The 22571-nt window shown below is 44.0% G+C and overlaps 2 protein-coding genes and 13 non-coding genes across 15 annotated transcripts; 7 read left to right on the top strand and 8 right to left on the bottom strand.

Annotated features, from left to right (window-relative positions):
* Positions 1 to 777: 777 nt before the first annotated feature.
* trnag-gcc (transfer RNA glycine (anticodon GCC)) lies at positions 778 to 848 on the bottom strand. Its single transcript has one exon. It is a non-coding gene; the product is annotated as a tRNA-Gly (tRNA).
* A 122-nt stretch (positions 849 to 970) lies between these two features.
* Positions 971 to 1042, top strand: trnae-cuc (transfer RNA glutamic acid (anticodon CUC)). The gene has a single exon. It is a non-coding gene; the product is annotated as a tRNA-Glu (tRNA).
* Positions 1043 to 2236: 1194 nt separating this feature from the next.
* trnam-cau (transfer RNA methionine (anticodon CAU)) lies at positions 2237 to 2309 on the bottom strand. The gene has a single exon. It is a non-coding gene; the product is annotated as a tRNA-Met (tRNA).
* A 2226-nt stretch (positions 2310 to 4535) lies between these two features.
* Positions 4536 to 11789, top strand: LOC109196985 (uncharacterized). The gene is made up of 2 exons (XM_019351773.2): positions 4536 to 4672; positions 10806 to 11789. Exons 1-2 carry the CDS (start codon positions 4552 to 4554, stop codon positions 11480 to 11482), a joined length of 798 nt encoding a protein of 265 aa, XP_019207318.1. The 5' UTR covers positions 4536 to 4551; the 3' UTR covers positions 11483 to 11789.
* On the top strand, positions 4861 to 4932 carry trnad-guc (transfer RNA aspartic acid (anticodon GUC)). The gene has a single exon. It is a non-coding gene; the product is annotated as a tRNA-Asp (tRNA).
* On the top strand, positions 5390 to 10811 carry LOC106097707 (uncharacterized). Its single transcript, XM_019351772.2, has 9 exons — positions 5390 to 5464; positions 6206 to 6881; positions 6968 to 7039; positions 7133 to 7192; positions 7711 to 7779; positions 7884 to 7961; positions 8156 to 8224; positions 8326 to 9415; positions 9551 to 10811. The coding sequence occupies exons 2-9, from the start codon at positions 6206 to 6208 to the stop codon at positions 10638 to 10640; spliced, it is 3204 nt and encodes a 1067-aa protein (XP_019207317.1). The 5' UTR covers positions 5390 to 5464; the 3' UTR covers positions 10641 to 10811.
* Positions 11790 to 13882: 2093 nt separating the features above from the next.
* trnad-guc (transfer RNA aspartic acid (anticodon GUC)) lies at positions 13883 to 13954 on the top strand. The gene has a single exon. It is a non-coding gene; the product is annotated as a tRNA-Asp (tRNA).
* Positions 13955 to 14214: 260 nt separating this feature from the next.
* On the bottom strand, positions 14215 to 14285 carry trnag-gcc (transfer RNA glycine (anticodon GCC)). Its single transcript has one exon. It is a non-coding gene; the product is annotated as a tRNA-Gly (tRNA).
* A 720-nt stretch (positions 14286 to 15005) lies between these two features.
* Positions 15006 to 15077, top strand: trnad-guc (transfer RNA aspartic acid (anticodon GUC)). Its single transcript has one exon. It is a non-coding gene; the product is annotated as a tRNA-Asp (tRNA).
* Positions 15078 to 15337: 260 nt separating this feature from the next.
* Positions 15338 to 15408, bottom strand: trnag-gcc (transfer RNA glycine (anticodon GCC)). Its single transcript has one exon. It is a non-coding gene; the product is annotated as a tRNA-Gly (tRNA).
* A 712-nt stretch (positions 15409 to 16120) lies between these two features.
* Positions 16121 to 16192, top strand: trnad-guc (transfer RNA aspartic acid (anticodon GUC)). The gene has a single exon. It is a non-coding gene; the product is annotated as a tRNA-Asp (tRNA).
* A 260-nt stretch (positions 16193 to 16452) lies between these two features.
* On the bottom strand, positions 16453 to 16523 carry trnag-gcc (transfer RNA glycine (anticodon GCC)). Its single transcript has one exon. It is a non-coding gene; the product is annotated as a tRNA-Gly (tRNA).
* A 1717-nt stretch (positions 16524 to 18240) lies between these two features.
* Positions 18241 to 18311, bottom strand: trnag-gcc (transfer RNA glycine (anticodon GCC)). The gene has a single exon. It is a non-coding gene; the product is annotated as a tRNA-Gly (tRNA).
* Positions 18312 to 18495: 184 nt separating this feature from the next.
* On the bottom strand, positions 18496 to 18568 carry trnak-cuu (transfer RNA lysine (anticodon CUU)). The gene has a single exon. It is a non-coding gene; the product is annotated as a tRNA-Lys (tRNA).
* A 225-nt stretch (positions 18569 to 18793) lies between these two features.
* Positions 18794 to 18866, bottom strand: trnam-cau (transfer RNA methionine (anticodon CAU)). Its single transcript has one exon. It is a non-coding gene; the product is annotated as a tRNA-Met (tRNA).
* Positions 18867 to 22571: the final 3705 nt, after the last annotated feature.

The following is a 22571-nucleotide window of genomic DNA, read 5'->3' as shown; positions in this document are numbered from 1 at the left end:
TACCAAAACACGTGCCTCGTGTGAGGCTCAAACTCACGACCTTCAGATTATGAGACTGACGCGCTGCCTACTGCGCCAACGAGGCTGAGAGTCACCCAGAAACTGGACGATTCCTCGAAGCCGCGCAGAAAAGAAATTCACCTTGGACAAACAAAGGCGAGTCCCCAGGTATTTAAGCCCTGAACGGGTCTTGGAGGTGAAGAGTGCCACAGGAGATCCTAAAAACGGATGGACCCATTCTGTCACATACCGCGCAAACGCAGTGCTGAGTCTTGTCCTGTTGAGGTGGCTCTCCTAGGGTAGGGCCATGCAGTTGTTTGGGTAAAGCTTTCTAACGGTCCGACCCTGCCTGCTGTCACGCCTTGGTTCCTGTGACGGTAAAGACCTGCGTTTCACACCTGGGCTTAAGTGATGACTAATATGAATAACAGTGGGTCAACAACCCTCAAGTGGACAACCCCAGCAGGGATTAAATACCTGACAGGCTCCATCAATCGCTGCAGGCCTGAAGAAGCCTCTTGGATGAGGATTGAAAAGTCTTCACGCACCACAAAAGGAATCCAGTCACCTTCCTTCTTTGCAGGACCTCAAGACTACCGTGACCGAGAACCTACACAGACATCTGATCTCGTTAACCCACCTCTAAACTCTGGGACGCTGCTAGATGCACCCACAAGCAAGAGCCCGTCATGTGATCTTGCGGAAATCTTGACGCCGTCTGGCAGCGACCGAGAAACAAACTTAATGCCTCTCAAGGCCCCACGCATGAAGGAAGTGTGCATTGGCCGGGAATCGAACCCGGGCCTCCCGCGTGGCAGGCGAGAATTCTACCACTGAACCACCAATGCTCACAGGTGTGCCATTTTTCCCACCGAATTCGCGCCATTGCCCAAACGCTCCTCTCGAGGCCCAACGGTAAATGTGGCCCAATACAGCCAGGAATCACTCATCAAGGAAACTCTGTCGCAGCTCCCTGGTGGTCTAGTGGGCAGGATTCGGCGCTCTCACCGCCGCGGCCCGGGTTCGATTCCCGGTCAGGGAAACTGTGTTTTTGACCCAGCTCCGGCTTACCCAAATGGGACAAGCGGTAGACAACGGATGGGCTGCCTTTGCCACGTACTGTGTATCAAGCGAGGCTCAAGGCCCATCTCCCCAAAAAATGGACCGTTCTTAGAAGCCGTCAACAAATGAAGCAGAGTTGCCACTTCTTCAAGCCCAGGATGGGTTGCCGTCTTGCAGGTGAAGTGTGTGACAGGAGATCCTAAATTGGGTGGCCGAACTGCACACCAAAACATGCCTCGCGTGAGGATAGAGCTCACCACCTTCAGTTTTCGAGACTTACGCATGGCAGGCGAGAATTCTACCGCTGAGCCAACAACCCTTGCACGTCTACCAATTGTCCCACCGAATTCGCGCCACTCTCCAAAGTCTCCTCTCAAGATCCTTACAATGGATGGACAAACTCTGTCACGTACCGTGCATCAAAGCAGATCGCTGTGACTCTTGCGTGAGGCTAAGAGTCACTACCTTCTGATTTCGAGATTCACGGGTGGCAGGCGACAGTTCTACTGCTGAGCCACCAACCCTTACACGTCTTCCGATTGTCCCGCCGAATTCGCGGCACTCTCCAAAGTCTCCTCTCAACAACATCTTGACTTAATGCAGATACGATGTCCAACCCAAGTTTGGTTTGCGCAGACTTCTTGTTCCAACTTACCAGTCAGGCAAGAATGACTTCAAATGATCTCTCTCAATGGACCGTGTTGGCAAAGGAACTCCAGGCGACCTCCAGAGACTCAGCTCGGGAGCTGCTGATAACCAATTATCAGCCCTTGCTCATCCGCTTCCAATGCAAAGACATTCCTAACCCTACCTACCTACCTGGACAAAGTGTCCAAGAAGAAATGACAGGTAGGAGTCATTTGGGAGCCAACGTGTGGTGCCCCGCAATTTGGACCTGAGAAAAGAAAGAGGAATTGTGGTGAAAGTTGGATGAAGTGGTTCCAGAGGGCCGGCACGCATCCATAGGGGAGGATCGCCTGCCACGCGCGAGTCTTGAAATCAAAAAGATGGGAAGGCTTTCCACCGGCAGAATGATTTGGATTGATCCATGTTCTAGATGTTGCATCAAAGGAGGCTGAAAATCCACTACAAACGGATGGTTCTTAGGCTCCAGCGTCCTCGAAATGGGCAGAAGCAGTAGAAAATGGATGGACCAACTCTGTACCAAAACACGTGCCTCGTGTGAGGCTCGAACTCACGACCTTCAGATTATGAGACTGACGCGCTGCCTACTGCGCCAACGAGGCTGAGAGTCACCCAGAAAATGGACGATTCCTCGAAGCCGCGCAGAAAAGAAATTAATGATAGCAAATTATTCACACTCACATTACAGTTTGTCATCTTGCTCATAATTTGCAAAAATGAATTACAGAATGACTGCATTCATTTGTTTCAGGACCCAGTACAGATGCGGTTTCCACATCTGTGCGCAAAGTGCTGACTTTTGAAGACAGCAGTGAAGATGGTGAGCGTATACAGCGTGTCTTCTATTTTTTTTCTGTGTATTCTAACAGAAACAATGTAAGAGTAACACTGTTTTGTCAAATATTTATGTTTCAATCCTAGCTCCTTCAACTCAGCCAGCTGTTCCAGTTCCACTGGCTGGTTATGAGCACGACCTCAGCAGCTGAAATTGTTCTCCGCACCAGAAGCTGTGGATGAAGACTGAGTTTCAGGACCTTGGACTGTGGCCTGGGTCTCGACCAAACTGAGTTTTTCTTTTTAAGATCAATTTGATGGATACACATAATATTCCATATACTTACATGTATTTGTATTTCTTACATTTAGGGATTGCTGTGCTCCATTTAAGATCCCAGACTGCATCCCTGGGGAAAATGTATTGTGGGATGCCTGGAAAACCACTCCTGCTGTTGTTGCTGCGGCCACATCTGGACCAGTGGCAAACAGCTGTGCCTCTCAAACCCACTACAATAAGAACATTATTGTAAAACTGGATCTGTTCCACTGCCTGAGGAGATTTTCGCGGGAGTGTACCTCTGAGCATCATCCTCTGTTCAGCACTTTCTGCCAGCTTCTCTCTGCTGCATTCTCAGTGGTTGATCAGGCGGACCTGAAGAGGCTCCAGGATGCTTATAAGTTCTGTGGCATCCTGCAAATCCCACAAAGCAACACATAAGGGAGCACTGCAGGATCCAAATACCACAACCCACTGAGCTGCTGAACAGAGTGGAAAAGGTCCTGAACCATTTTCACCTGGCCACAGACCCTAACAACGTCCCACTCTTCAAGCCATCCATGCTGAAGACGTGGCGCATTCAGAGAGTGCACATTCTGCGTGGCTGCCTAAGTGACCCTGAACTCTCAGAGGGTGTAATGTTTAGGTACGGTGGGACTCTTCAGCTTAACCATGTCCCTGGTGAAGGTGCCAAGGTCCCCATCTGGATTCCTGTCCGAGGCACTTCACAGCAGGAGGGTTATCATTTCCACCAGGCCCAGTGGATCACCGGGACTCACGTTTCCACTGAACTATTCCAGGCCCAGGGCATGACAGGGGTGGCACGATGGAACTACCAAAGACTGGTGGACCTTAAGCAGCCAGATGTCATTCTCCCTTCTGTTTTTGATCCAGCTCTAGTGGTGGAGTTGAATGCAGCCTCCAGAAGAGTGACTGGTCAGGAGAAGTACCCTGCACTTCACCTCTCTGACAGAGACACTGGAGAGCACTTTGGGCTTGAATACAGAGAGCCAGGCTGCCGTCCAGTCCCTCTGAACTGGGACAAACACAAAACTCTGAGAAAAGATGAACCGGCTGCCCTTCAGCCCCCATCCTCTGTTCCAAAACCTGTGGCTGCCCAACTTCAGGTTCCAGCAGCGGGACCCTTCTTCCGGGTCGACCCCCAGACTTCACTGTGAACTCATGAATAGTCTTGTTTTGTGTTGACCTGTGTTCTTGTGTTTTTGGTTTAATCTGGACTCTTGTGCTCCTTGTTTTTTGTTTCGGACCCTCCTTCCTGGACCCCGTCCGCCCGCCCTGGTCTGGTGCTTGGTTTTGTTGTTCTGTTTTTTTGTTTGGGGCTGTCGGGAGCCACCCCTTGGAGGGGGGGTACTGTCACGGTTCTGGGTCCGTTGGACCCAGTATTTTGAGTTGTTATGTTTTGGTGTGTTTTGGCATTCTGGATTCTTTTCTTATGATGATGATTATGAATCTATGTTTTGGTTATTCTCATTTAGGGTTTAGTTCGTAGGTTTTGTGCTCTCATGCTCTCATGTTTCTCATGGTGCTGGTGCGGTCTCACTCGCCGTGACACCGCACCAGCACCACCTGTCACCCACCCTTTCTCTGGTACACTTTTAAAGCAGGAGTTAGCATCAGAAGACACCCAGCAACCTACAACAGTCATGGGTAAGTTAACATAACGGTATTGTTAAATAATTCCATGTAATTACTATTATTATTATTATTATTATTATTATTATCAATATGTACGTTATTATTATTATTATTATTAGTTCATTACATGATATATGAGTAACTATTACTATTGTTTCCCAGAAATCTTGGGAAAAGTTCTTAACACCAATTCATCTTTGAACATAAGCCCAGAAAAACTGGAGACTCAGCAGCTGTGGCACTCTTTAACTGAAGGCAGTGAAACAACTAGTGTCCCTGTAGTCACCATAGAGCCTGCCGTCTTTAACCCGCCTCCTCCTGCCCTGTCTACACCACTGACACAAGTGTCAATAGAGAAGATTGAAGATTGTGTCTTAGAAAGGCAATGATCGACCTCTGTTGGAGTAGTGTTTATAAGCCCTGACTAACCATTGAACATCAGCTCCTCGTTAGTATAGTGGTGAGTATCCCCGCCTGTCACGCGGGAGACCGGGGTTCGATTCCCCGACGGGGAGTTTGCAACTTTTTAACCCCATTTGTTTTGATTTACTTTCTTGCACATGACATATAAGCCTTCTCCACATATTCTCCCCCAGGTCTCCTCCCCTGTGCCCCATCCTACCACAGGACTTCAAACATGTATAGTTGAGATTACCAACCATTTTTTGAGCAGGCCATGTACTTAAGCGATATCAAAGGTAGGCACTCTAAAGTAGTCAACCACCCAAATCACTTTATCAACTGGCAAAATTTTAAAAAAAAAGAAATAAATTGGCTGCATTGGCCGGGAATCGAACCCGGGCCTCCCGCGCGGGAGCCTGGGATTGTTTAGCTAAACGGCCTAAACCGTTTCCCATTCATTCTCTATGGTAGTGCTAAACCACTACGGATGTAATATGTTTTTGGCCACTACGGTCTTCCGGCGCTGTTGTGAGCTTGAGATGCGGCGGCAATTTTTTAAAAATCTCCACTTTTAAATATCGGGAGACAAAACAAGTAACGCACCGCTCGCATCACATCTCAACGATCCTCGCTCATTGATCAAAGGTAAGAAATGTCGTTTGAAATAAGAGTAAACCCACAGAATAAATTTACAGGTGTATATTACAGGTAATAGACGTGTTGCGATTGCATTTACGAAGCATCCATCGCTCGTTTAAAGATGGTGGGAGTTTATCCGCTGTTGTAAAGTGGCACGGTAAATCATGAATGAACCTGCTCCTTAAATAAATTGCGTGTTCCATTGGCATGTTTTACTGTTAAATAAACTTGGTAGGTTTCTGACTGCTGTGACACTGACACTACTATAATGTGGTATAATTAAATAATTGATAAATGGCTTGTTATGAGATGACATGCTAAATGACTGAAGCTGCATTTTTTAAAAATTTGTATTGCCTTCATGTTGTAATGGTCAGTACTCTTATCTATACGACAGTCTTGATATCTCACTAACATGAGCAATGCCCACTAGTGTAAGAATGAACAGGATAGCTTAAATAGGTATGTCGATAATCTGCCTGCAGTTCTTATGTACCAGCAGTTGGCACAAATTTTGCATTCAACCATGAAAGGTTTTTATTTACAGACAGAACAGTTTGTAATGCCTGGAGAAAAAACACTTATATCGCAAATGTTGATTCAGATTTTGTCTCTTTATTGTTCTCCTGCATCCTGCTGTTAAACCCAGCCACAATGTGCAGCAAGATTATAGCCTGAAATGTCTTTGTTTCTGTTTGGAATCAATTTAGTTTAATATAATTGTTTATTTTTTCACTGCATTTCAAGATGCACAAGAAAGTTGCGCCATATCCAGGGAAAATCTCTGTGGTGTTCCGCAAGGGGCCACTTGGATACCTTCTCCAGGACCCGTCAAAAGAAGCTCGACGGATTAAAAATGACCCCAAACTGCAGGACAAGTCTGCACCTATGAGGGAGGACCTTGTACGTCAGAATGCTCTCACTGTCGTCTATCAGAGAGGAGGGGATGCGTCTGACATGAAGGAAGTGCAGGGAGAGTGCATCCTGCAGTTTGGAAAGTATAAAGGGAAATCTTTCCGGTGGCTTCTGGAGAATGATGTCGGGTACACCACGTACCTGATCAAAGATCTCCAGAAGCAAGAGGCTGCAGGGACCTCTGTGGAAGCAGGGCATGGCAAGGAGAGCTTGCATTCATTTGTACAGTATGCCCTCAGCTTTACAGAGATAAAAACTCTTCTGGACTACAAGGCCAGCAGAGTGAGTGTTGCTGCAGAAGCCTCTGAGGATGATCAGCTGGTTGGCTTTGGCTCACGAGCCAAGAGCACATGGAAAGAGATTTGGGACAGCAGAGGAGATGGCTATGCAGACTTTATCATGAGGAAGAGCTGCAGTCAAGGAACAGCAATGCATGAGCTGCAGCAGTACCAGCGGAAGAAGCAGCAGTCTGCATCTGCTTCCACAAACGCTCCAACTAAACCCCTGGGTAAGTTGTTTTAATAATATTTTAATAATGTTGTTGATGTGAAATAAGTTCAGTATATATTTATCTAATTGTTGCCTGCATTATAGGGATGGATGAGGATAAAGACCTGGAGGACGCAATGCTGAGCATCTCACCTGCAAAACTACACATGCAGAGCTGTAAGTACTGCGTTATTACTAAACGTCAGACTTGATAATGGCTAAGTCTGTTTACATCTCATATGCCTCTGTCCTCTGTCTCTGCATAACTAGTCACTGTGCCAGCAGCAGCAGAAGGGTCCACACCCAGAGGATCTTCAGGAGCAAACACAGGTTTTCAAATGAAAGGTTTCAGAACTGGAGTACAATAGTTTTCCATGAATTGCTCTCCAAAGCTGAGCCTGAACTTGAACTTTTATATATTGTCTTGTTCTTGTTTTTGTGTGTTCTGGCCACGTTCTGGCGATGTTCCTCTAATAGTATAGTTGTATGCTGGCATTATGCTAACTGTCCTAAGGACAATGAATTGATACCTGCCATCATGAATTGATACCAACCACAAAGGGTGAGTATGTGTTCTTGTTCTCTATGAATGTTTTAAAAACAAATTAAGTAGCAGTAGTTACTAACACCCGAATGCATGTTGTTCACTGACTTATACCGCTCCTCCTGCTTCGATGTGAAGAGGCTAAAATGATTTGGTTTGTCATTTCTCTTGCATATGAATAAATTACATTTGTTTTGCAATGAGAAACAGGAGAAGTAAGAGTATGGATGTGTGAGTTCCTACTAACAACAACACTCACATACAGTGTAAATTATGAAGTTGCTGACACATTTTCCTGTTGTAGTTCCATCTGCTGCACTGTCCATACCACCGTCCAGTACAACTGCTGAACCTCAGGCATCATCAGCCGATGGTACAAAACAACTATAATGTTTTTCATATAATTAAATGTTCAGTTTATTGTGTCTAGAGTAAAAAAAATGTTTCCATTACTCTTTTCTATTACTATACCTGTAGGTGCAGCCTCAGGTGTGAAGAGGAAGTCACCTGTGCCCCTCCCACAGGAGCTGGCATTTCTATTAAAGGAGACCACAGGTCAGTCAAACAGCAGGGCCTGAGTCAAATCCTGGTCCCTCTCTATTTTCATTTACGGTTGATGTTCAGTTAAACATCTGCTTAATGCACAGATCATTAATGATAGCAAATTATTCACGCTCACGTTACATTTTGTCATCTTGCTCATAATTTGCAGAAATGAATTACAGAATGACTGCATTCATTTGTTTCAGGACCCAGTACAGATGCGCCTTCCACATCTGTGCGCAAAGTGCTGACTTTTGAAGACAGCAGTGAAGATGGTGAGCGTATACAGCATGTCTTTTCTTTTTTTTCTGTGTATTCCAACAGAAACAATGTAAGAGTAACACTGTTTTGTCAAATATTTATGTTTCAATCCTAGCTCCTTCAGCTCAACCAGCTGTTCCAGTTCCAGTGGCTGGTTATGAGCACGACCTCAGCAGCTGGAATTGTTCTCCGCACCAGAAGCTGTGGATGAAGACTGAGCTTCAGGACCTTGGACTGTGGCCTGGGTCTCGACCAGTGCGTCACGCAGGGAACGCAATTTCACTCTGGCGTCTCCCTCCACAGCCTGAGCTCATAGATACAGTGGCTGACCTTCCATCCCCAAATTTCTTCCAGCTCCACCCCTTCTTTATTTGGAAACCTGAGAGTGCTATCATGGTCAGGTTAAGAAACAATTATATCTTGCCATGTCTCCATGGTTGCTTTCGTTCACAAGTGGTCTCTGCTGGTGTGGGCAGGCCACGAGTAATTGTTGGCACCAGCGGTCAGTATTACATCCTGTCCTCACAACTCTGCTGCAGGGCTTGTCGCAGGAACTGGTTTGCTGACAATCCACGATGGCTGGAGAAACTGCCCAAAAGGTTTACCAACCTTCTCCCTGCTTTTCTCACATACAAAAAGGCCATCTGCAAGTCTGTTATGGATGAGCTCAGGAGGACTGGCAAATCTCCAGCAGACATGGCAAACCAAATAAATGAACTTATGCACCTCAAGTACGAGCGAGCTCACCTGGCGTACCTCCATGCCACAGAATCGGTCTGGGATTCTGAGGCAGGAGCTCATGGACAGAGGACCATTGGGCAGTTTCTGAGGAAGGAAAATAAGCCACAGGAGTTCAGGTCTTATGAAGACCCACATGCCTGGTGTGGCGTCTCTGTGTCCAGCCATTACCTGACTGACTGCCTGCTCGACGAATTCCGACGTCAACATCCAGCCATATCCAAACTCCTCCAGGGCACTTTTGGCCACATTTTCAGGTCTGACCACACCAGGAAGGTGGCACGAAAAGTCACGCTGGCATCTGGGGTCATGTCCAGTTATTCCATAATGAATGAAAACTGGCTGATTGTTTCGTGGGTCATGGTTCAGTCTGAGACAGAAAGGTCCTTGGAGCCCATGTACCAGGGAATGGCCAAGAGGTACAGTGATGCAGGAGTGGAAAAGGCCGGCTACCACTGGGTGGACAGGTAAAAACCATAATCATCGTTGTCATTCAAACTGCTTTTCTGTCTGGAAAAACTGAGTTTTTCTTTATAAGATCAATTTGATGCACACACATAATATTCCATATACTTACATGTATTTGTATTTCTTACATTTAGGGATTGCTGTGCTCCATTTAAGATCCCAGACTGCATCCCTGGGGAAAATCTATTGTGGGATGCCTGGAAAACCACTCCTGCTGTTGTTGCTGCGGCCACATCTGGACCAGTGGCAAACAGCTGTGCCTCTCAAACCCACTACAATAAGAACATTATTGTAAAACTGGATCTGTTCCACTGCCTGAGGCGATTTTCGCGGGAGTGTACCTCTGAGCATCATCCTCTGTTCAGCACTTTCTGCCAGCTTCTCTCTGCTGCATTCTCAGTAGTTGATCAGGCGGACCTGAAGAGGCTCCAGGATGCTTATAAGTTCTGTGGCATCCATCCTGCTAATCCCACAAAGCAACACATAAGGGAGCACTGCAGGATCCAAATACCACAACCCACTGAGCTGCTGAACAGAGTGGAAAAGGTCCTGAACCATTTTCACCTGGCCACAGACCCCAACAACGTCCCACTCTTCAAGCCATCCATGCTGAAGACGTGGCGCATTCAGAGAGTGCACATTCTGCGTGGCTGCCTAAGTGACCCTGAACTCTCAGAGGGTGTAATGTTTAGGTACGGTGGGACTCTTCAGCTTAACCATGTCCCTGGTGAAGGTGCCAAGGTCCCCATCTGGATTCCTGTCCGAGGCACTTCACAGCAGGAGGGTTATCATTTCCACCAGGCCCAGTGGATCACCGGGACTCACGTTTCCACTGAACTATTCCAGGCCCAGGGCATGACAGGGTTGGCACGATGGAACTACCAAAGACTGGTGGACCTTAAGCAGCCAGGTGTCATTCTCCCTTCTGTTTTTGATCCGGCTCTAGTGGTGGAGTTGAATGCAGCCTCCAGAAGAGTGACTGGTCAGGAGAAGTACCCTGCATTTCACCTCTCTGACAGAGACACTGGAGAGCGATTTGGGCTTGAATACAGAGAGCCAGGCTGCCGTCCAGTCCCTCTGAACTGGGACAAACACAAAACTCTGAGAAAAGATGAACCGGCTGCCCTTCAGCCCCCATCCTCTGTTCCAAAACCTGTGGCTGCCCAACTTCAGGTTCCAGCAGCGGGACCCTTCTTCCGGGTCGACCCCCAGACTTCACTGTGAACTCATGAATAGTCTTGTTTTGTGTTGACCTGTGTTCTTGTGTTTTTGGTTTAATCTGGACTCTTGTGCTCCTTGTTTTTTGTTTCGGACCCTCCTTCCTGGACCCCGTCCGCCCGCCCTGGTCTGGTGCTTGGTTTTGTTGTTCTGTTCACTCTTTAACTGAAGGCAGTGAAACCACTAGTGTCCCTGTAGTCACCATAGAGCCTGCCGTCTTTAACCCGCCTCCCCCTGCCCTGTCTACACCACTGACACAAGTGTCAATAGAGAAGATTGTGGAGGGCATTTTAGAAAGGCAACAGCAGCAGCCACAGCAGCAGCAGCCTGAGGGGAAAAAAAGGCAGACAAAGACTTGTCTTGCCTGTGGACAGCCCAAGTCTCAACATGAGACAGATGGATCCACCGTCCATTATTTTTACCAGAGAGGGCCTGTGCGCTATTTCTATTGTTCCAACAAGGTGCATCAAACTTATGCTGCTGAGGGAATCACTGACCCTAAAATGCCCTTTGAGGATTTTGCCCAGACAGACTTTTTCCAAAGGGAACTGGATGCTACCAGGAAGAAGTCAGAGGAAAGGATGGAGAAAAAGAGGAAAAGGCCAGAAACGCAACAAACAGGCCGCCTCTGCAGGTTCTGCCACATGGACCTGAAACAGGGACCAAATAGCCCACATGTTCACACAGGCTTCCCTGGAGTGGCAGGGAAATATATCTACTGCCCTTCAAAAGTGCATTCTCTGTACAGGGACAAGGGCATGGCCAAGGAGATGACCTGGAAGGAGTTTCAGGAGTCTCCTTTCTACGAGGCAGAGAGACAAAGATGGGTGGAAGAAAAAAGGAAATAGGGGAGAAACTGTTGATATTGTACATAATATAGTTTAGTTCTAGTTTTGTAATGTTTATTTTGTTTATATAAATAAAAACTGATTGTAAATATAAAAATGTAAATAAATTGTGTTCTGCCTACATATTATTTCTAAATCACTTCATGTAATGATAACAAGCCATCCGTTCTCTAGTGGGGTCTCACAGCTTTTATCTTTATAATCTTTCTGGTTGATTTGTAATATTAGAAACATGACTGCTGTCTTTTATCTGTGTGACTGTACAGCCTGTTTCAGACATGACAACCAGACAGTGTCTGAAGTTATCTTTAATACATGCAACACAGCTGGAGATAGTCCAGACACTTTCTCACTTCTGATGATAATATTTTTGGTTTAGGTATTGTTGCTTTCTGGCTTGAAGCTTATCTACAAAAGCAGTTCAATAAGGAGAGATCATGTGGAAAAACAGAACATGATTTATTGAGATACAGAAATAAATGTAACTGTTAGGCAGTTAGACTCCAATGACCCATCATAGCAGAAGAAATCTCAGCAGTGACAGGATTTTACACAAGCCACACCCCAGAGTCAAAAAGCTGGTAGTGATGAAGATGGAGGCTGGGACAGGGTTCTGAGTGACCACGGTGAGGAGGAGAAATGAGAGGAGGCGGGCTGCATGGCTGAGGATCTGAAACGCAGAATGGCAGAAGCAGAAAAGCAACAGATTTAAAGCATGCAGAGTGGAGGCTGGCATGCTCGGTGAAGGCAGGCAAGAGCATAACTGGAATAAAGTAATGATGTAAGTACTGAGTTTGCTGGAGAAGGAATAGATACAAACTGTCAGCCACCAGGAAGCAGACAAATGACTTATTACACACCTTCCTTATTGAAATTATGCATAAGCTTAATTTTCTATGCCAACAGAATGTATCTGAATTATAGTTTAAACTTTAATCTTTGTATTAAAAGTTGGATGTCTGCATAACTGAAGAGTATGTCTGGTTTGTGATGATACAGTTTATTTTGAGTTATGTACTTATTTATGTACTACAGTTGTGAAAGTTTTCCATTAAATAAACCCAACAGAGCCTTGGGTATAAACACCTTCTACAGAACCAAAAGGCAGTACACAGCTGTTTTCACACCTTTGGTCTTCCCCCAGAGAAAAGTTCACACTCCCTTGCTTCCTCTTACAGTGGAGAAGACAAAAGATGAACTTTTCCCGTGTGAATGCCTGCTTCCAGCTTCCTGAGATACCTTCTGTTAGCAGCATGAATGTGTGAGACATTGAGGCATGCTAAAATCCCGTGGCACCAAAGCATTGTACAATAAAATAATGTGAATAATACATAAATATAAATAAAAGATATTCCTTTACACAGTATAGGTACATAATACTCCACAGGCCAAAACACTATGATATAAATAGAATGATAATCAAATAATAAGAAAAAGCAAAGTGAAAAATAAATGTTATCCAAAATAAGTAAATTGAAAATGGTGTTAAACTTTTGATAATGTAACACAACCTTTGTCCCAACCAGGACTCGAACCCGCGCTCAGATGGTTCAGCGTGAAAAAAATCCTTTTTTTCCAATGCCTGAAAAGCTGCGATTTGATTGGCTGTTTCTCCGTTACACCTATACGCGATGGGCCCCCGCGTGGCAGGCGAGAATTCTACCACTGAACCACCAATGCTCACATATGCCGTGATCTGTGACATTCTGTCACATTCAGCAGTCGGCCCATTGTTCTGACACACAAAACTACCGACAACGCTACACACTCCAAACACGCTAAATGTCACAATTCTCTCACATTACTCTCTCTCTTGCCGCTGTTACTCCTAAAACTTGCCCCTCTTCTGAAACAAACAAATCCCATATCCCAAGAGCTGACAGAGACATCTCATCGTTAGTATAGTGGCTAGTATCCCCGCCTGTCCAGGATAAGATTCCTGAATTTTTCAGGGATGTAATACCGGTTCAAGTGCCTGTTCTACCAGAGCTTATGGGGTATAGATCCGCAGGCATTTGCGAGGTCAAGCCATAGTACCGCCAGGTCCCCGCTGGCTTCCCTAATGAGCTGTGTGACCATGTCTGTGTGCTCCAGGCACCCTGGAACCTTTGGGATCCCTCCTTTCTGGACTGAGTTATCAATGTAAGAGTTCTTCAGAAGATATTCTGTCAGTCGCTTAGTGACTATGCTAAAGAAAATCTTCCCTTCAACACTCAGCAAAGAGATGCTTTAGGCTACGTGTTTGAGAATTATACCACGGATTCAAATACTTTTGATGTGAAGCCTTATCTTTCACAGGAGGTACAGTATCCAGTGTCATGGGAGGCAAAACTTTTAAGAAGATGATCAACCTCTGTTGGAGTAGTGTTTATAAGCCCTGACTAACCATTGAATATCAGCTCCTCGTTAGTATAGTGGTGAGTATCCCCGCCTGTCACGCGGGAGACCGGGGTTCGATTCCCCGACGGGGAGTTTGTAACTTTTTAACCCCATTTGTTTTGATTTACTTTCTTGCACACGACATATAAGCCTTCTCAACATATTCTCCCCCAGGTCTCCTCCCCTGTGCCCCATCCTACCACAGGACTTCAAACATGTATAGTTGAGATTACCAACCATTTTTTGAGCAGGCCATGTACTTAAGCGATATCAAAGGTAGGCACTCTAAAGTAGTCAACCACCCAAATCACTTTATCAACTGGCAAATTTTTTAAAAAAAGAAATAAATTGGCTGCATTGGCCGGGAATCGAACCCGGGCCTCCCGCGTGGCAGGCGAGAATTCTACCACTGAACCACCAATGCTCACATATGCCGTGATCTGTGACATTCTGTCACATTCAGCAGTCGGCCCATTGTTCTGACACACAAAACTACCGACAACGCTACACACTCCAAACACGCTAAATGTCACAATTCTCTCACATTACTCTCTCTCTTGCCGCTGTTACTCCTAAAACTTGCCCCTCTTCTGAAACAAACAAATCCCATATCCCAAGAGCTGACAGAGACATCTCATCGTTAGTATAGTGGCTAGTATCCCCGCCTGTCCAGGATAAGATTCCTGAATTTTTCAGGGATGTAATACCGGTTCAAGTGCCTGTTCTACCAGAGCTTATGGGGTATAGATCCGCAGGCATTTGCGAGGTCAAGCCATAGTACCGCCAGGTCCCCGCTGGCTTCCCTAATGAGCTGTGTGACCATGTCTGTGTGCTCCAGGCACCCTGGAACCTTTGGGATCCCTCCTTTCTGGACTGAGTTATCAATGTAAGAGTTCTTCAGAAGATATTCTGTCAGTCGCTTAGTGACTATGCTAAAGAAAATCTTCCCTTCAACACTCAGCAAAGAGATGCTTTAGGCTACGTGTTTGAGAATTATACCACGGATTCAAATACTTTTGATGTGAAGCCTTATCTTTCACAGGAGGTACAGTATCCAGTGTCATGGGAGGCAAAACTTTTAAGAAGATGATCAACCTCTGTTGGAGTAGTGTTTATAAGCCCTGAATAACCATTGAATATCAGCTCCTCGTTAGTATAGTGGTGAGTATCCCCGCCTGTCACGCGGGAGACCGGGGTTCGATTCCCCGACGGGGAGTTTGTAACTTTTTAACCCCATTTGTTTTGATTTACTTTCTTGCACACGACATATAAGCCTTCTCAACATATTCTCCCCCAGGTCTCCTCCCCTGTCCCCCATCCTACCACAGGACTTCAAACATGTATAGTTGAGATTACCAACCATTTTTTGAGCAGGCCATGAACTTAAGCGATATCAAAGGTAGGCACTCTAAAGTAGTCAACAACCCAAATCACTTTATCAACTGGCAAATTTTTTAAAAAAAGAAATAAATTGGCTGCATTGGCCGGGAATCGAACCCGGGCCTCCCGCGTGGCAGGCGAGAATTCTACCACTGAACCACCAATGCTCACATATGCCGTGATCTGTGACATTCTGTCACATTCAGCAGTCGGCCCATTGTTCTGACACACAAAACTACCGACAACGCTACACACTCCAAACACGCTAAATGTCACAATTCTCTCACATTACTCTCTCTCTTGCCGCTGTTACTCCTAAAACTTGCCCCTCTTCTGAAACAAACAAATCCCATATCCCAAGAGCTGACAGAGACATCTCATCGTTAGTATAGTGGCTAGTATCCCCGCCTGTCCAGGATAAGATTCCTGAATTTTTCAGGGATGTAATACCGGTTCAAGTGCCTGTTCTACCAGAGCTTATGGGGTATAGATCCGCAGGCATTTGCGAGGTCAAGCCATAGTACCGCCAGGTCCCCGCTGGCTTCCCTAATGAGCTGTGTGACCATGTCTGTGTGCTCCTGGAACCTTTGGGATCCCTCCTTTCTGGACTGAGTTATCAATGTAAGAGTTCTTCAGAAGATATTCTGTCAGTCGCTTAGTGACTATGCTAAAGAAAATCTTCCCTTCAACACTCAGCAAAGAGATGCTTTAGGCTACGTGTTTGAGAATTATACCACGGATTCAAATACTTTTGATGTGAAGCCTTATCTTTCACAGGAGGTACAGTATCCAGTGTCATGGGAGGCAAAACTTTTAAGAAGATGATCAACCTCTGTTGGAGTAGTGTTTATAAGCCCTGACTAACCATTGAATATCAGCTCCTCGTTAGTATAGTGGTGAGTATCCCCGCCTGTCACGCGGGAGACCGGGGTTCGATTCCCCGACGGGGAGTTTGTAACTTTTTAACCCCATTTGTTTTGATTTACTTTCTTGCACACGACATATAAGCCTTCTCAACATATTCTCCCCCAGGTCTCCTCCCCTGTGCCCCATCCTACCACAGGACTTCAAACATGTATAGTTGAGATTACCAACCATTTTTTGAGCAGGCCATGTACTTAAGCGATATCAAAGGTAGGCACTCTAAAGTAGTCAACCACCCAAATCACTTTATCAACTGGCAAATTTTTTAAAAAAAGAAATAAATTGGCTGCATTGGCCGGGAATCGAACCCGGGCCTCCCGCGTGGCAGGCGAGAATTCTACCACTGAACCACCAATGCTCACATATGCCGTGATCTGTGACATTCTGTCACATTCAGCAGTCGGCCCATTGTTCTGACACACAAAACTACCGACAACGCTACACACTCCAAACACGCTAAATGTCACAATTCTCTCACATTACTCTCTCTCTTGCCGCTGTTACTCCTAAAACTTGCCCCTCTTCTGAAACAAACAAATCCCATATCCCAAGAGCTGACAGAGACATCTCATCGTTAGTATAGTGGCTAGTATCCCCGCCTGTCCAGGATAAGATTCCTGAATTTTTCAGGGATGTAATACCGGTTCAAGTGCCTGTTCTACCAGAGCTTATGGGGTATAGATCCGCAGGCATTTGCGAGGTCAAGCCATAGTACCGCCAGGTCCCCGCTGGCTTCCCTAATGAGCTGTGTGACCATGTCTGTGTGCTCCAGGCACCCTGGAACCTTTGGGATCCCTCCTTTCTGGACTGAGTTATCAATGTAAGAGTTCTTCAGAAGATATTCTGTCAGTCGCTTAGTGACTATGCTAAAGAAAATCTTCCCTTCAACACTCAGCAAAGAGATGCTTTAGGCTACGTGTTTGAGAATTATACCACGGATTCAAATACTTTTGATGTGAAGCCTTATCTTTCACAGGAGGTACAGTATCCAGTGTCATGGGAGGCAAAACTTTGAAAGAAGAAATTGTTGATATCTAAGGCTACGTTCACACTGCAGGTCTTAATGCTCAATTCCGATTTTTTGATCAAATCCGATTTTTTTTTTTTGTCTGCTTGTTCACACTACAAATAAAATGGGACAGGAAATGCGCTCTAGTGTGAACGCTCATAGTGGCCTGCATGCGCTAAAAAAAGATGTCACACACAACGCGCTCTGTTTAGACCCAGACCAAACAATATTGTTTGACTTCGGACTTTACGTTTCCAAATTTTTGCTTTAAGTTATTTTGTTATTTACAAAATAATGTAAATAACCTAATAATTACCCTTATTGCTGTTTTAGAGAGGAGCGGTGCTTCAAAGGATAGTTGCAGATTTCTGTCAGAATCTGCAGATTATACAGTACAAATAAAATGTTCACGTTGTCTTCCCAACAGTTTCACTGACATCTACACTGGATGGCCAGGAAGCGTTTGCAATGTCTTCTCGGGCGCTTCTCTGGCGCTGATAATTGGCGTCTGTCTTGTGTCAGTGACGTAAAAGATGGATTTAATGCGACATGACCGTTCAAACAGCAGTCGCTTTCTAAAACATCGGATATGTATCGGATTCAGTACCACATACGAAAGTGACCCAGATCGGATTTGAAAATATCGGATTTGTGCCGTTCACACTGTCATACCATGATCGGATATGGGTCGCATAGGGTCAAAAAAATCGGATTTGATGCGCTTTTGCCTGCAGTGTGAACGTAGCCTAAAACCCAGCAGTAAGTTGAAAAGGTTACTGATTTGAAAATGTAGGGCTGATAAGTATTTTTGTCTCTTTTATTGATGCCTTAACATAATTGGTGTTGTGATTTGACGCAAGACATCCCCCAACACCACCCACCATGCCCGATTCTACCATAGGACTTCAAACAGACTTCAAACAAACAAGTATAATTAGGTCAATAATATTGACAGTTAAGCCAAAATACAAGCAACATAAAAAATAAAAGCAAATGCTTCCGCGTACTCAAAGAACACAGGGAACACACAAATTAATATATCGACTAAAAAAATTAAAATTGTTGCTGCATTGGCCGGGAATCGAACCCGGGCCTCCCGCGTGGCAGGCGAGAATTCTACCACTGAACCACCAATGCTCACAGCTGTACCCCATCTACTTGCTGAATTAACATTCATACATCAACGATGTCACTCATGGTTTAAATGTTTCACTGGTTTCCCACTGAAAATGTAATGTAAACTTTCAAGGGTCCAAGAACTGGACATCAAAATTACAAAAGGAGACAAAGAGGGAGCGAGGGCAAAGGAAGAAAAGGTTAACGCCCAACGTGGGGCTCGAACCCACGACCCTGAGATTAAGAGTCTCATGCTCTACCGACTGAGCTAGCCGGGCTTATATGTCTAAGCCTCAACCCTTACTTTTTCAAAAATCACACGTCTTCTTAGTAAGCATAGGCTAGTTTTACAGGAAAAGAAGGACTATAACTAACATTGGTATTTTCAACAGTAGCTGTAGCAGACAGTTCATTTATAACTATCCAAAACATATTTCTAAACTGCACTCAAAGTGCCTTAAAGCCGATTCTGTTCATATGGACGTACCAAAAACAAAATATTCTGCCCCGTGTGAGGCTCGAACTCACGACCTTCAGATTATGAGACTGACGCGCTGCCTACTGCGCCAACGAGGCTTGCCACTACGGTTAACAAGAAGGTTTTTTACACACCGCGGAGCTAAAGATAGTATGGCACATGCGTGGGAAACACAAAGAAAACAGAAAAGGCTTACAGTTAAAAATAATAACAGCGCATATTCATCCAGACTACATGCTGTGCAAAGACAGAGTGCAAAGTCTCATATAAATAAAGTTGTATTGTATTGTATTGGCAGGTGTAGTTCTTTTTATTTTCCAAAGGGGTGTTATGGCAAATTATTATTTGCCATATTTTTCTTTGTTTTAGATTAACCACTGATTAAACTGCATACCAACGTTTTAGTGCATTTTTATTATAAAAATATGAACATGCAGTGCATATTTACCCTATACCCAGCTGACTGTGCACTGTGCTTCTGGCACACCACAGTGACAGTTAAAAAGTTGGCAACTACCTTCAAACTTAAAAAATGTTAAACCTGCTAGCACACCAAACAAAACTCTTTCACATATGTTTATTAAAACGGTCATATTCAGCAGCTTAAAAAGAAGCTAATTCGCACTGGTGTTAATAACCAAGTAACTGTTGTTTAGGCGTCATGCTGATGCTAATGAGCAGGTAGTAGGGTAGGCTAGTATTACCGCTAGTTGTTCGCTAGTCGCCACCTCAACCTAACAATATCTGCACAAAAACACGTTATTTTAAACTTAGAGAAAATTCACACAAAAAAACAATACAAACGTCCTCATTCTAGTCCTACAGTGGCTCACCTTGTGTTGTGTAGTTAACATCGTCTGCGCTTTTTTCCTCGACAATTCCGTCCACATATCCGAAGTCCGTGCAGTCACCCGCTAGCAAACTCCTCTCCAGACTCTATTTCCACTGAGGTTTGCTTTAACAATATAAATAGAAAAATAACTAGTTTTTATGCTTCTCGAGGCAAGCCTTAAACCGAAATTCATGTGGTTATAGAGTGGTAGTCTTGCTATGGTGTGTCCGAGTAAAAGCCCGCATCACGACCAGCGTTGGAGCAGCAAATGGAGGACGCTCGAGCTAAGTCATGAGCACGTGGTGTGAAAAAGTACAAGGCGTGCCGAACATGAAGTTTTGCTGCATGGCGCTTAAAAAAAAGAGAGAAGTAACTACTGTATCAAAGTCCATTATTTTACCTTACAAACTTAGTTATTTCACCTTTTTACTATTTTTTTTTTATTGATTCATTTATTTTTTAAAACACTGACGTCTAAAACCACCATGCATAATTTAATTTAGAAAATTATGGAGCAAAAACTAAAAAATCTAAAAAAGGCTTTAAAATATTTTAGAAAATTTTTCAAATCCCTTTTTATTGAAAGGTTGACAGAGATTGTTGTTTAGCCACAATATACAATATGGTCTCAGTGTTAATAAATGTTAATAAACATTTATTGATTTTTGAAAATTAAAATTATACTAAAAGAAATATTAAACTTAAGAGGGAGGTTTTGTTCCCAGGTCTTGTCACTGCTCATACATGAACACAGATACAGCAAACTGGTTATGTTCTAGGGAAATTCAAAAAGTCATCAGGAATTCTGTATAAAGGGATTTGTTACATTAATTCAACAGCATTGTTACAGAATGTGGTATAATAATTATTACATTATTACAAACAACCTTTGTTGTCAAATGTTTGTTAAAAGTAAGTCAGAGCTGCACTTGATTTAATTAATTACACAATTAGTAGTTTTAGAAATTATTTCAATGAATTAATTCTTCTTGTATTTCCATATTTTTCCTTAGTTATACACATCTTTTGTAGTTTTGTACTTATACTACATGTGTAGCTTTATGTAGTTCAGTGCTGTAAAATGTGCATTGTGGCTGTAAAAGCCGAACTATGGATAAGGATTGAAAATGAAAAAAATAAAAAAAGCTATAAAATCTCTGTGCAGCAGTTTCATGCTCTGTATCATTACCATGTCAAACTGCACTGTCCCCATTAAATCAAATGAAATTAATAAGTGGTTACTTGACTATTTTCTTTCTATCAGCTCAAACCAGTCTAGCCATTCTCCTATGACCGCTATCATCTGTCATTACCCAGAGAACTGCTAATCCCTGGATATTTTCTCTTTTTCAAACCACCGGTTGTGTGGGAAGATCACAGTAGATGAGCAGTTTGTGAAACACAGACCAACTTGGCCTTAAATCACCTTTCTTCCCCATTCTGGTGCTCAGTTTGAACTTCAGCAGCTCTTCTTGGACACATCCATACTCAAATGGATTAAAACACAAAATTCAGACCACCAACTTTAAGTCATATTTAATAATTTAACTTCACCATGCATAAACCATATAGAAAATACTTTACAGCAATGACAATAAAAAAAACAAAAAACAAAACCAAACCCCCCCCCCAACACATTTTAATCATGATGCTAAAAAAAAAAGCAGTCGTCACAGATCACTGAAGGGTCACAAGTTTTCATCAGGTTAGTCTGATAAGAGTTAGTCTATGGTTAGACAATGTAAATAAAGAAAACAGATAACATGAAAACATAATCCATTAGAAAAATGCTGATGTTATTTTTATGTTACATCAATTTGACTTACACCCAGCAAATGTCCTTGCTTTACAAAAAAGGAAACCAAACAAAAAAAAAAAGCCAAAAAGGTCATCAAGCCGGGTGGGTCTTCACTACTCAGTGAACCCCCCGACAAAAATGGGGGTAGAAATGAGTAAAGGTGAGTTGTAGGAGGAGGGGGTACATGCAGAAAGCCTTCATTTTACACCTCCACCCTTTCAAATGGCACTAGTTTAACAACAAATAAAAAAGCATGGCAAATACAGATGATTTCTATCATGGACACTGCTTTCATGGCATCAAAACATTACAGCAAACTCAAAAACCTCTGTAATCTGTCACCTGCTCTAGTCAGGGAAAAATCTCATCTTCACTGCAGAAGGCAGACGCTAAGATATGAAATACAGACTGGCCTTCGGGCTTGTAATTATCATCACTTCCTCCAGTTTCACAGTTAGATTAAGTGCCATCAACACAAGTGACAGATGCATGATTTCCAAACATGTTTACAGAAGGAGAGGCAAAGCACCGATGTGAAGCAATTGGGATTCGATTTGATATTAAAACTTGCCCAATTATCCCACTCAGGCCAATAACAGAGATGGGCCTTGAAATTATCAGTGTGCTTCATTTTGTTGAATTGCAGTCGGGCGAGTGATGATGAATTTCAATTAGTATTTTCATTGCAAAAATTTCCTTCATAACCAAACACTGCTTAATTACAGCACCGCTTTAAACAAATGACAAACCAAAGCAAAAACATCAGAAAGTACTGGCCTCACGTATTTGCGTTTCAAGTCAAACGAGGGTGCCCCTCCCCTCGGCATCTGCCACTACAGCGAAGTATGACGGCTAAAGCTGCCTGACAACTACTGGTAAACACTGTGTGTTCATGTCTGACAGATGGTCTGGCACAGTATTTCTTGCTCTGTGTTTACAAGTTCTGTCAGAAGCAACATTTTCACTTGGAAAGATGCTCTTCCAGGAACTGGAAAAGCGATTCCTTTAAATAGACTCTCGCAGAATTTTAAGTGCCATTTCCTGTCAGGTTTTCAACGTGCGGCAAGTGGAGAAGTGAGAGAATGAAGGATTGTTAATTTGCAGCTCCGCCCGCTTCATCGCCGGGTGCAATTACACATCATCACACCAATGAGAAAAAAAACAAAAAAAACA

This window comes from Oreochromis niloticus, linkage group LG23 (genome assembly GCF_001858045.2).
Source record: "Oreochromis niloticus isolate F11D_XX linkage group LG23, O_niloticus_UMD_NMBU, whole genome shotgun sequence".
NCBI classification, from domain to species: Eukaryota; Metazoa; Chordata; class Actinopteri; order Cichliformes; family Cichlidae; genus Oreochromis; species Oreochromis niloticus.
Note: the sequence above shows the minus strand (reverse complement) of the source record. Positions and strands in the feature narration are given on the sequence as shown.

What these genes read in the sequence shown, in the direction of transcription:
- LOC106097707 (XM_019351772.2), top strand. Translation starts at nt 6,206, where the DNA reads ATGCACAAGAAAGTTGCGCCATATCCAGGGAAAATCTCTGTGGTGTTC. An exon ending in CGCTCCAACTAAACCCCTGG is followed by an intron (nt 6,882 to 6,967) that starts GTAAGTTGTTTT and finishes CCTGCATTATAG; the next exon opens with GGATGGATGAGGATAAAGAC. An exon ending in TCAGGCATCATCAGCCGATG is followed by an intron (nt 7,780 to 7,883) that starts GTACAAAACAAC and finishes CTATACCTGTAG; the next exon opens with GTGCAGCCTCAGGTGTGAAG.
- LOC109196985 (XM_019351773.2), top strand. Translation starts at nt 4,552, where the DNA reads ATGAGTAACTATTACTATTGTTTCCCAGAAATCTTGGGAAAAGTTCTT. An exon ending in GTGGCACTCTTTAACTGAAG is followed by an intron (nt 4,673 to 10,805) that starts GCAGTGAAACAA and finishes CTTTAACTGAAG; the next exon opens with GCAGTGAAACCACTAGTGTC.